At 42.9% G+C, this 12,262-nt stretch overlaps 1 protein-coding gene across 1 annotated transcript in view; it reads left to right on the plus strand.

The window, feature by feature from the left end:
• The window catches only part of LOC140395772 (unconventional myosin-Vb-like), a 156,199-nt gene that overhangs the window by 43,311 nt on the left and 100,626 nt on the right, over positions 1–12,262 (plus strand). Inside the window, exons 9-11 of the mRNA XM_072483929.1 lie at positions 4,807–4,919; positions 5,797–6,062; positions 6,150–6,231. Of these exons, the coding sequence (XP_072340030.1) occupies positions 4,807–4,919; positions 5,797–6,062; positions 6,150–6,231 (461 nt within the window). The remainder of the gene's footprint in view (positions 1–4,806; positions 4,920–5,796; positions 6,063–6,149; positions 6,232–12,262) is intronic.

Here is a 12,262-nt window from a genome sequence, read left to right on the forward strand (position 1 = left end):
CGGTTCCCACGTAGCTGTATCCCCCCCAGGCGGCACCCCCCCCCCCACCCCTCCCATACCAGCTCCCCCTTCTCCCCAGCAGCAGCAACCCAGTTAACCCCCCCGCTAGATCCCAAGCTAGCGTAATTGCACCCCCCATGTTGCTCCCAGAAGTCAGCAAACTCTGGCCGACCTCGGCTTCCCCCACGTGACCTCGGCTCACACTGTGCGAGGCCCCTTCCTTCCTGCTTCCCCGTTCCCGCCATGATTACCATAGCGCGGGAACAAAGCCCGCGCTTCCCCTTTTGGCCCCGCCCCCAATGGCCGGCGCCCACAGCTCCTCATCCTCCCTCACCCCCTCCCCCACGACATGGGGAAGAGAGAGAAGTTACAGGGTCGCAGGTTTAACAATCTGGGAAGTTTTCTCTTCCCCCTTTTCCCCCCTTCATCCCATAAATTCACCCCCCCCTTTTGCCCCAAACGTTCTTTTTCTTCTGGCCCGCTCACTCCAGCTTCTCCTCGACAATAAATGTCCACGCTTCGTCTGCCGTTTCGAAATAGTGGTGTTTCCCTAGATGTGTGACCCACAGTCTCGCCGGCTGCAACATTCCGAATTTGACCTTCCTTTTATGCAACACCGCCTTGGCCCGATTAAAGCTCGCCCTCCTTCTCGCCACCTCCGCACTCCAATCTTGATACACGCGGATCACCGCATTCTCCCACCTACTGTTCTGAGTTTTCTTGGCCCATCTTGGGACCATCTCTCTGTCCTTGTATCGGAGAAATCTCACAACTATTGCTCGAGGAGTTTCTCCAGCCCTCGGTCTTCGCGCCATAACTCGATAGGCTCCCTCCACCTCCAGCGGACCCGTCGGGGCCTCCGATCCCATTAACGAATGCAGCATCGTGCTCACATATGCCCCGACATCCGCCCCCTCTGCACCTTCGGGAAGACCAAGAATCCTTAAGTTCTTCCTCCTCGCATTGTTCTCCAGCACCTCCAGCCTTTCCACACATCTTTTGTGTTGTGCCTCGTGGATCTCCGTTTTCACCACCAGGCCCTGTATGTCGTCCTCATTCTCAGCAGCCTTTGCCTTCACGACCCGAAGCTCCTGTTCCTGGGTCTTTTGCTCCTCCTTTAGCCCCTCAATCGCTTGTAATATCGGGGCCAACAGCTCCTTCTTCATCTCCTTTTTGAGTTCATCTACGCAACGCCGCAGGAACTCTTGTTGGTCAGGGCCCCATATTAAACTGCCTTCTTCCGACGCCATCTTGCTTTGTGCTTGCCTTCCTTGCCGCTGCTCTTGAGGATCCACCGCAATCCGGCTACTTTCCTCTCTTTTTTCCATCCGTGTCCGGGGGGGATTCCCTTCTGGATTACCGCACAGTGTTATTTGCCGTTAAAATTGCCAATGGGGCTCCTATTAAGAGCCCAAAAGTCCGTTCCACCGGGAGCTGCCGAAACCTGCGACTTAGCTGGTCATCGCTGCACCCGGAAGTCAGTGCCAGGTATCTTTATGATACCGCCACGTGGTTCAAGTCCGAGTAATGATCAATAATCCAATACACCGATTAGTAAGATTTAAATCAAAGCACATTTATTATACACAGTAATCACTACTCGTACAAATTCTAAGTCTAAGCTACTTCTACAGCTAACAGGCCAATACTTAACTTGGAACTGGCCCACCAGGTCAGGGAAACGAATGGCCTTTCGTTCGGGTTCTGAGCCTGTGGGATTCGAAGTTGGTACAGATTGGTAGCTAGGAGCGCCTATATCGTAGCGAGCGTTGAAGTAAGACTTACTGGATATCGTCGGCGGCTGAACCAGTCACTGTCAAGGGTTGGTTCGTGTTGCTGAGTGACCCGGTCAAGAAGAACGATTTGAACTTGGGCTTGACTCTTATAGTCCTCAGGGGCTTCCCGCCTTTTGGGGTGGACCCTGTACCTGGTTCCAAGTGATTGGACTTTGTCCCAATCACTTGGTTCGATTTTCTCCAATGCTGGAGCGGTTCCCTGATCGATGGGTGGTCCTGATGTGGTCGTTCACCTCCCTTTGTGTAGGCTTCTGCTGACGCCAAAGAGTCTGGTTTTGCTTTGTGTCTAAATGTTGCTCATTGTTCCCGGGGATTGCTCATTAATATGCAGATGACTGGTGTTTTGTTATGCTGATGGTTGCTGGTATCGATCTTGTCTGGCCTTTCCAGAGGTAAATACACACTCAACCTGCAGCTGCTCGTTTGTGTCCTGTTGGCTGACTTTCCCATCAGCCTTTGCCGTTCGCCATTTTAAATCGGGAGTTAGCCATTCTAACTGGCTACAGGACGGAGGAAAACACTTCTGCTATGATCCGGGTAATGGTTTTTAAATAGACAACAATATTTAATGACATTGGGGTCCGATGCCAAGAGCAAGGCTCAGGACAGTCAGTGTCCAGTAAGTACAATGTACTTACCATGGGGTCTTGGATGTAAATAGTTTCAAGAGAAACTGAATACTGATTTTTTTTTTCTCTCCAAGTCACTCGAGCAAATGAAAACTTCATCAAAACATTAAGCACAATGGAGAGCTGTGCTGGAAAACATGAAGACAAAAGTACAAAAAATGTAAACCCTCATTGGTTTTGCCATTCCCAGTCTCCTAAATATTGACAGGGGAATGCTGTTACTGCTATCTTGGTCAAAGGGGCTGGTTTAGCACAGTGGGCTAAACAGCTGGCTTGTAATGCAGAACAAGGCCAGCAGCGGTTATTATTATTATTACTACAACCAATCTGAAGACTTCCAATTGGAATCTAGTTTTGATGTAACTCATAGCAATGGAAAGTAACTGGTTTCGATTGACTAGTGTTTATGAGTACACATTTCTCTTGGGGAATTTAAGTTGTGGAGAATCTGAGCTTAATTTAAATGTTTAAAAGTAAAGAAAGGCTTTGAGTCATGAAGCTTAAATTGTTTCTTATTTTGTGTTGGAATCAGCTTCTCTTTTCTAAGTAAGTTAAAACTAAGCTTAAAATTAAAGGACCTACATGTGTATCTTTTAATAATTCATGGAAAGGTTTGGGCGGAGAGAGAGTGTGCATTAGAACTTCTCGGCGCTCCATAATCAAATTTGTGGATGTTTTGTAAGTGTTGGTTCTGGGCAGGGTATGCAGTGGATCTGTCCTCGTTCTGTCCCTTCCCCTCCCACCCCTCACCAGCCCCCAACCTTTTTTGAAGCATTCCCCTCTGATATTGAGGACTGGGAAAATCTAGAGTAAGGGTGATAACTGATCTTTATTACATGTTTAGGTTTCCCCTGAGAGTGTTGATTTACAATTTTCCTATTTGCTGCATGGAAATCTACTTGATGGGTTTTATTTTTTGAGTATGAAAGCTGACCTGACTTCATCAGTGGTGGTTTTACATTCATTGGACGTTCATTATATAGCTGTTTGCCATAAGTGAAGTAAAAAAATTAACCTTCTATCTTGTTTTATTTTTGGAGGTTAAATGTGATGTGGTTTGTGCTAATTAAAGTGATGATTCTAGCTTTAAGGATGACTCTTGCCCTATTACAGAAATTCATTTTAATTGTTTCTTCAGAATCCTTAGACATTGATCTGAACAACATCCTACCAGTTTGTGATCAGCATGTGGTATTTTTCTTATCGTGGGATAGAATTTTCTTATTTTTCCTAGCAATGTGTTAACTTTATCATGGACTCTTTGCCCAGCACAAAATACTGCTCCAGGGATCCAATTTTAATTGTTGCTTCCAAGTGCTGTCCAGAAACAAAATATTGCTCCGTATGTAGCAGCTGATTTGTTTTTTTTTACAGCCCAAGTTTAGTTAGAACCATAGAATACCTACAGTGCAAAAGGAGACCATTCGGCCCACCTAATGTGTGATCTTTGGACTGTGGGAGGAAACCGAAGCACCCGGAGGAAACCCATGCAAACACTGGGAGAAAGTGCAAACTCCACACAGTCACCCAAGGCAGGAATTGAACCTGGGTCCTTCGTGATGTGAGGCAGCAGTGCTAACCACTGTGCCACCCTGCATGTTAAGAGTGTTGCCATTTTGGGAAAATGTATTGAAATGCATTTTATTAAATACAGGGTTGATATTCCTTTCAGTAAGTCCAGATGTAATAATATGCATAAAACAGTCTATGTCACAAAATAAGGGTCTTTTCTTTGCTGTTTTATATATCTGGAGTCTGACTCCCTTCTTACAAGCGTGATTGCAATTCTAGGCATGAGATTCCTGCCAAATGCTCACCAGTTGGGGCTGGTAGTGATGTTGTTTTGCTTCCCTGAGCATCCAGGATTGTGTATTTGTGTATCTGCCTCGGTGACGAGTGGTGTCCAACTTGCGCAGCCGTCAGCTTTGGGATTTTATTCCAAGAAATTGAAGGTTCAACTACCAAAAATGTGTTCATTTATTTTATTGGATGTTCATAAAGTTAAATTCAGATTTCAAAGAAATGGGCATCAGTATCTAACTCGACATGGGAATTTGCATTCTTACTAGGAATCTTACCGTTTCAAAATGTAATTAAATTATACAACAGCATTTGTTTCTCCGCATGTCAACACGCGTGAGCGTCTTTCTCTAAGATGTGTGTACTGTGCAAAGGTGTTAAAGCTGCCATTGCCTTCAATGGGTTTCTGTTTTAGTTTCTCTCCCTATGGCAAGCAGATCACATGGGCATGTCTCTGAGCTGAAGTGCTTATCCAGAGCTCTGCTTTACTTTGAGTTAACATTACACTTCATGAGTAACTGCCTTGTAAAGTTCAGCAATGTGTATGAGAGATTAAATATTATTTATCAATATTTTCCCAGGTATCTCTGACTCTTATCAAGTGGAAATTTTTCAGATTATAGCTTCTGTTCTTCACTTGGGAAATATAAACTTTCAATCAAATTACCGTGATGGTGAAAATAGTTTTGTTAATGTAAGTTCACTTTGCAATCTTAGTTTTATGTTTGGCAAGACCACCTTTGCTGTGTACACATCACCTGCTGCAATTGCCTATAAGCGAGTGCACGTCAAAGTGTAATGGATGTGCAGTGATTTGGAATGTCATGAAGCCTGCTAAGGCTTTCCATCAGCAACAACTAGGTCAAATTAAATAACACGCTCAATGTTTCTGTGTAGCTTCCCTTTTGTGCAAATTATTTCATTTTAATTCTAACAACTGTATTTCAAAATTAGAATGAATCCCTCTGATCTGAACTCTTTGCAAAGGGATTAAACTCATCCACTTGCTCACCAAATTATCTTGTTCTGGAGGTCTAATGTATCCTCCCGACATAGTCCTGAATAATATGGTATATGATTTTCGTCTATGAAAGATGGAATGAAAATTATAGAATGATAGAATCTAGCTTCCCTGGGCGGTTTTGGGACCTTGTCAACAGGCAATGCCAATGAGCCCACGGCTGCTTTAATATCACTTTGGCACATTGGACTGCCAAAGGTAGTCTTGTTGCTGGTGACCTGCCTATGGGTTTATGGGGGGTGGCGCCGGCGGCGGCTGGAGGGCTGAGTATGCTCCAACTCTAGGATTTTTCACGGACTCCTTCAGAGACCAGTTTCAATGTTGACATTTGCTGCTTTTACTGAAAGCCCTTGGGAAGCTGATTCAGAATTAGAGACCCGGTCCTGTGGGCCTAGGTAGAGTGCTCATTCAGAGGGTCGGTGCAGACTCGATGGGCCAAATAGCCTCCTGCACTGTAGGGATTTTATGACTTCTATGACTTGCAGATCTTACTCTTGTAAATTATTAAAAAGAACAAGTGACCCAAATGTGTTTTTCCTTTGGTCTGCAGTCGAATGATAAACATCTCCATCTATTCTGCAAATTACTGGGACTGGAGAGAAAGCAGTTGGCGCATTGGCTTTGTCACCGCAAGCTTGTTACATTAAGTGAAACCTACATCAAAGCAATGACAATAAAACAGGCCACCCGCTCCAGGGATGCTCTTGCAAAACATGTTTATGGGCTGCTGTTCAACTGGATTGTGAATCAAATCAATAAAGCATTGAGATCCTCCTCCAAGCAGCATGCCTTCATTGGGGTGTTGGATATTTATGGGTAAGAATGACCAGCTTTATGCTGAATCCAGTATTTTCTAAAAAAAAAAGATCATATTTGTTTAAACTTTTCAAAAATTTGTTTTAGGTTTGAAACTTTCGAAAATAACAGTTTTGAACAGTTTTGCATTAATTATGCAAATGAAAAGCTGCAGCAACAATTTAACTTGGTAAGATTTCTACAAGGAAAGCAATTTAAAATGCCTTTCGCACAACCCCAACATTACCTGACCTTGTTCTGTTTTTATCCTGTGACTTTTTTAATAAAAATCTGTTTGAAGACACACACAACACTTAACCAGAAGATCTTTGGTCATAAGTGGTGCTTTGATATTTCTGGCATCCAAGGTTATTTCCTGAGATGGAGTTTTGCTTAAGCAGGAATTTGTGATTAGTGATGATGAATTTGAATAAGTGTTCATGATGTGTTCATTTGCTGCTTAATGCGGATATTGGGAATATAATGGATGAAAACAGCTCTGCAAGCAGTGAATCATAGTGCATGAACAGCCATGTTCGTTGCCATTCAAATAAATCAGTTCAGATTGTTGGGATCAAAGGTCTTTTTATGTATAATTTTGGGCAGTTCCAACTACACAACCAAAGTTTGTGGGCACTCAGCATAAAGTTGGTAGTTTCTTGGAAGGCCACAGGGGCAATATTAATGGAAGTGACGGGGTTTTGCCTGCTGTCTGGCAAGCCGTTGAGAGTTCCCTTGCTTTTTGGAAATTGAGGGCTTTTCGGGCACTGAACTGGGCAGTGGCAGGTGTGTCTTGGAATCAAAGGACCGTGGGAATTCCCATCCCCCGTGAACTTCCAGTGTAGTACAAGGGTGTTTGGGTTAGTAAGGATTAACCGGGAAAATGGTACCACCCGTGTTATAACGAAGAGTCACGTAGTCTAGGCAGTTTTGTAGTCGGCATGAAGATCGTACCTAGTAAGGGCTCCACTTGAACAAGTTGTGTTAATAAACGGTTTATGTTCAACCACATATGCCTCCAGACCTCTTGGTGCGACAACAACCTTACAACAGCAATAGCAGGTGAAAGCCCCCAAATTCCAGAGAATTAATACATACAGAAACTAGTCTGAGTGAAGTGCCGATTTCTATCACCCCATTTTGAGGGCAGAAGAAAGATCCACTGTGCAACTGAAAAGGACTCCACCACAACACATGGCGGTCCATTGCCAAATCTGATCAAGCAAGAGTCAAAGGACCTAGCCTGACCACAAGGGTGAGCAGAATTCACTTAAAAGGCTGAAGTAACATTTTGAAAATAATTGCGGCACTATTCATGCATAACACAGATTATTCATCATGTGTGGCTGTAAGAATTCTACAGCCCTGGTCCAGAGTTGGTGCCAGTCTGTTTGGTGGCCAAGCTGCCATACTGCATAGTCGCCAAGGTTGAATGTGGGGGGGAGAAAACTTTTTTTAAACAGCAACAAGAGCTGAAAATTGCCTTCCATTTGATTCTCCACACTTGAAAAACAGACTATCTGGCCCAAGTGGCTTGTTCTGAGGACTTCCTTCATAATGACCATGTCTTTTAGGCAGTTCCGTAATTGCAACGGGGGATTCTGCCAAAACCTGACCAACGCGGGAAGAAAAAATGTTAGTGGAGTATCATTTTGAGAAAAAACATAAACTCTGCTGAAAATCAGTCATGAATAGTAAATCAAAATGACCAGACCAATTTAAGCTTGTGCAAGAGCCGAAGAAAATGTAAACATTGGCATCATGGAGAATTTGTTTTCATCACAGGTGTACGCCGGGTAAGTGGTGTTATGATAGGGTGATGTTAGTAAATTGGATCGAAGATGTAGTGGGAACTTTAGGGATTAGGGATAGTCTGAGGGTAAAGCTGCTAGCACTGAGTCAGAAGTATACGTCTACACCTGGCCTGAGTTGCAACAGACTTAAACTCGTTAATGGGAATAAACAGGATACCCCTGTTCAGCCGGGGTAGTTCACTCAAGATCCATTGTCCTTTGGATCGCTCTGATCTGACCAGTCATTAGTGACTGCTGGCCTCTTTTGTCTGTAAATTGGAGGTTAATTGCATATTTATAGCATGACCTTGTTCTTTTGTGTAAATGGCAGTGGACAATCAAAAACCCAAACAGCGATATGAGTTCAAGTCTGGACACCCCAGGTGTTTTAGGGGCTGGGTGGAACTCAGAAAAAGAATCCTGTTCGAACAGGTGGGGGAGAGAGATTTTGAAAGCCACCGGCAAGAGGTCATGAACAGCTACCACAGAGACGGGCTTTCAAAAAGAGGTCTACTGGTAACTGCAAAGGAATATTTTCTAACAATGCGGCTATCACTTCTGCCTGTCTGCAGAAGTGGAGTTGAGAGCTGTATGTCATTTCACACGCTGTTTAATGGGATTCATGTGTTCGCATTAGAGATGCATGTAAGCTGGTCTTGTTAAGTTTGAAGTTTATCGTTTGTTTTGCTTTAATAACTTTTTTTGTTTATAAAAATAACCAAGCTCTCTTTGATATGTCATCACTCCTGGAGTGAATCGATCTTTCTGCAGTCTTTAAAAATAAAAAAATGTTCAGGTTCCCGTCCAGTATCTCGGCCACTGTTGGATCTGACCAGGTGTCCATAAGAGTAGGAAATCAGAGGAAGCTCAAGTTAATATATTCTTGTACCTATTTGGTGAAATGACTGGCACCACAATCAAAAGACTCTGTATAGATGACTCCTCAGCTGCATTTTGCTGAAGTATTTCAAACCTTTGACAACTATTTTAAACTCCCCAAGTTGTGGAGAGTGCAACCTAGAGGAAAGGTCTAGAACACTCCAATAAAGCATCAAAAAGGCAAGGAGACCCTAGGATGAGGGAGGCAAAAGACCAGATTTTCACAGACCATGTCAGTGCAATGAAGTGCACGAGTGAAAGAATTTAGTGCCAAGGAATGAGACTGCAGATCAGCTGAAAGGCTTAAACGTAGAACTATTTGAAAATGCCAACATGCTACCCAAACTGAAACAGAAGGTGGCAGTGTGGAGTGAGCAGATGGCTGTGGATGGAGGAAAGCTGAAACCAAAAAGAAAAATGAATCTATTCTACAGGGAAAAAGTTCATAGTCAAGCTGAAGTGTCAAGATGCCCTGGGCTAGTGCGCAGTCAATTCCAGTCTCCTATGACCCTGAGTTGCAACAAGGTGAAATTAGATTTTTTTTTTTTTTAAAAGAAGAGGTCCTTGGTTGAGCCCAATAAGTTATTGTCTCACTCGCTCACTCAAAAGAAAAGATTAAATTTGCACTGGGATGACTCTTTCTGAAGCTCGGGCTTTTGTTTTCTGTGGCAAGGTTGTCCACCTTCTCTGCAGTCTCAGCATCATTTTGGGTTCACAGTGAAGGGTATGGCAGGCACTCTCTGCTTTCAGAGCAATAGAGTAGATTTCACTTCAAGCAGAGGAGAGAGCATTCATTTCACTTGAAAGGTCTAAACACGAGTTCTCTCAAAGTATCACGTGGGAACCAATCACTGACTGTTGCCAGGCAGAACATGTCCCTGACTAACCCATTGGTTGCCAGTTAATCAATCGAACCGACTCCCTCCAAAGATTGTGCTCCTAAGATCCACTTGGTGCCGAAGAGTCTGGCTTCTTCTTTCCAAAATACAAAAGCTGGGAACAGTGTCCTGGCAAGCAGGCTGTTTCAACCTTGGGCACATCCCGATTATGGGTCCACGGGGAGCACAATAATAAAAATAAAGTAAAGAAATGGGATCCAAGGAAATTAACAGGAAGGACTGTAGGGCAGCACGGTAGCATAGTGGTTAGCACAATTGCTTCACAGCTCCAGGGTCCAAGGATCAATTCCCAGGTTGGGTCACTGTCTGTACGGAGTCTGCACGTTGTCCCTGTGTGTGCGCGTGGGTTTCCTCTGGGTGCTCCGGTTTCCTCCCACATTCCAAAGATGTGCAGGTTAGGTGGATTGGCCATGCTGAATTGTCCTTCGTGTCCAAAATTACCCTTCATGTTGGATGGGGTTATTGGGTTATGGGGGTAGGGTGGAGGACTGGGCTTGGGTAGGGTACTCTTTTCAAGAGCTGGTGCAGACCCGATGGGCTGAATGGCCTCCTTCTGCACTGTAAATTCTATGACTCTTTTATAATTGGAAGACTTGAAACGCAAGATACCTTAGAAAACGCATGATATGCTAAAATCTTCAATGAACCAAACTGTTAAAGATTTGATCAAATAAATTTGAGGTGTCACAATGTACAAGGGAGCTTTGAAACAAATGGGTTGAACATTGAGATAAGAATGCAATCCGTTCATATGTGAATCCTGCGCAACCTCTCTATACATTTCTCCAGAAAAGTGCAAGGAGGAAATTACTCTGACTCCCTTTGTTGGCAAATTTGAAGAGGGAGTTAGAATACAACCAGGCACAGGTAAAAGATTTACTCAAATATTCTGCCTTGAAAGACTGAAGAATCACTATGCCCCGAGATGTTGAATAGTACTTTGGAAATAGCTGTTTTGGAACTGACAAATCAATGCACTGAGGCGCAGAGTGTGAATGCAAGTGCTGAGCAAGAACAACAAGCTGAAAGAATGGCTAATTGTCTTTTCAAGATCAAATGCAAAAGGGTTGTATAACTCTTCAGTATCATGAAGAAATGAAGACTGTCTTGAACCACAGAATGGAAGGACAGAGAACAAAGTTGAGTTGAGATCTGAATTATACTGAAACTCTTGAGCAATTGAGTTACGCATAGAAAAGGGAAACCTGTTTAAATTAGCTTAATGTGCTCACCAGCATCGCTCAGTTTGCAGTAAGTTCGTCTAGGAAATAATGAGGTAAATTAATGTAATTTTGCTCTGAAAGAAGAGCCAATTGGCAGAGAAGACTCGGTAATGTCCAATATTCCAGGAACAAGGCAAGTGTAGAGATCTACCATTCGGTTCAAACGCAGTCTCACGTACACTTATAAAACTCGGTAGAAATTTGAGTTACACTTCTCGGATGCGAAGTAAGAATCTTTTATTGCCTCTACTGATTACAATTGAGAGAAACTTAAATCTAAATCTATTCCCAATAAAGCCTTGCCAGCAAAAGACTTAAAGGGAAGTAATTTATAAAACAATTTTAACTTACAAAATAATACAGAAATGGTTTCTTGCTGAAGGCAAAGACAGCTTGCGCAGACTTCAAGAGTTTTAGAAGGGAAAATATGAAAATAAGGATAGCGAATAGTCAAGTAAAAGTATAGATTGATCCGGATGGAAAATGGCTTCCCAAACTTCCATGTTTAAGGAGAATGTTAGCAGTCTAACTCCATCTGTCCCTACCCCTGCAACGTGCTGATTGGCTTGGATGGGTTTCAAATACATTTGGTTGGATTGTTAGTTGTCAATCGTCAATGTGCAACATATATTCGGATATGTTGCATTTGTAGATTTTTGTGTTGGAATGTGATATATCCTCTTAATTCTAGTTTTTGCTGGTTGATTGCTGACTGTGCTTCTATCTGAATTCTGAACAATGGTGTGTTCATGTAGTCATGGCGACCTTGAGAATGCTGCATAGCTTTTGCTATTTAAAACAATGGTCAGTTTATGATATCAGTAAAAATGTTGCATAAGCTCTAGCTAATTTCTTTGAATGTTTCAAATCCTGTGTTTTGCCACTGCAAATCCTGCAAGCTGTGTATTTGTAATCTAAATTATGCTTGAAGTTATATGATACCCATTTTAAAATGGATTTTAAACTGGGCTTTAGTTTTTATATTTAAATGGCTAAATCAATTACCCTTTTACCTATTAGAAATGGACAGTTTCCTTCAGAAAGCAAGAGCCGAAAAACCAGCAGAATATGAAAGGAAGCAAAGGAAAAGCTGTAGAGCTTTCCAAACTTCAGGCAGGCAGTGCAGCCATGAGTAGTGAGATTACAGGACCAAAACAAGTTGGAAACACCTGTCGAACAAGGGCAACGTTCTAGTGCAGGCAAAGGCAGAGAAACAAAAGGGAGAAATGAGATCAGGAAATGTAAATCTGACACTAAAGATTAAGGAACTAGAAGGAAAAACATTGTCTCAAAACTTACTGGGAACCATTGTTGGGAAAAGACATGGCTGAAATAAAAATCACGAACCCAAAAGTGTGATTGTCGGTGTTGAACGGTTGCAAAAGAAAGAAGTTCTGACAAAGGAGCGTGAAGCGTCAGTAAACAAT

This window comes from Scyliorhinus torazame, chromosome 18 (assembly GCF_047496885.1).
Source record: "Scyliorhinus torazame isolate Kashiwa2021f chromosome 18, sScyTor2.1, whole genome shotgun sequence".
In the NCBI taxonomy this organism is placed as follows: domain Eukaryota; kingdom Metazoa; phylum Chordata; class Chondrichthyes; order Carcharhiniformes; family Scyliorhinidae; genus Scyliorhinus; species Scyliorhinus torazame.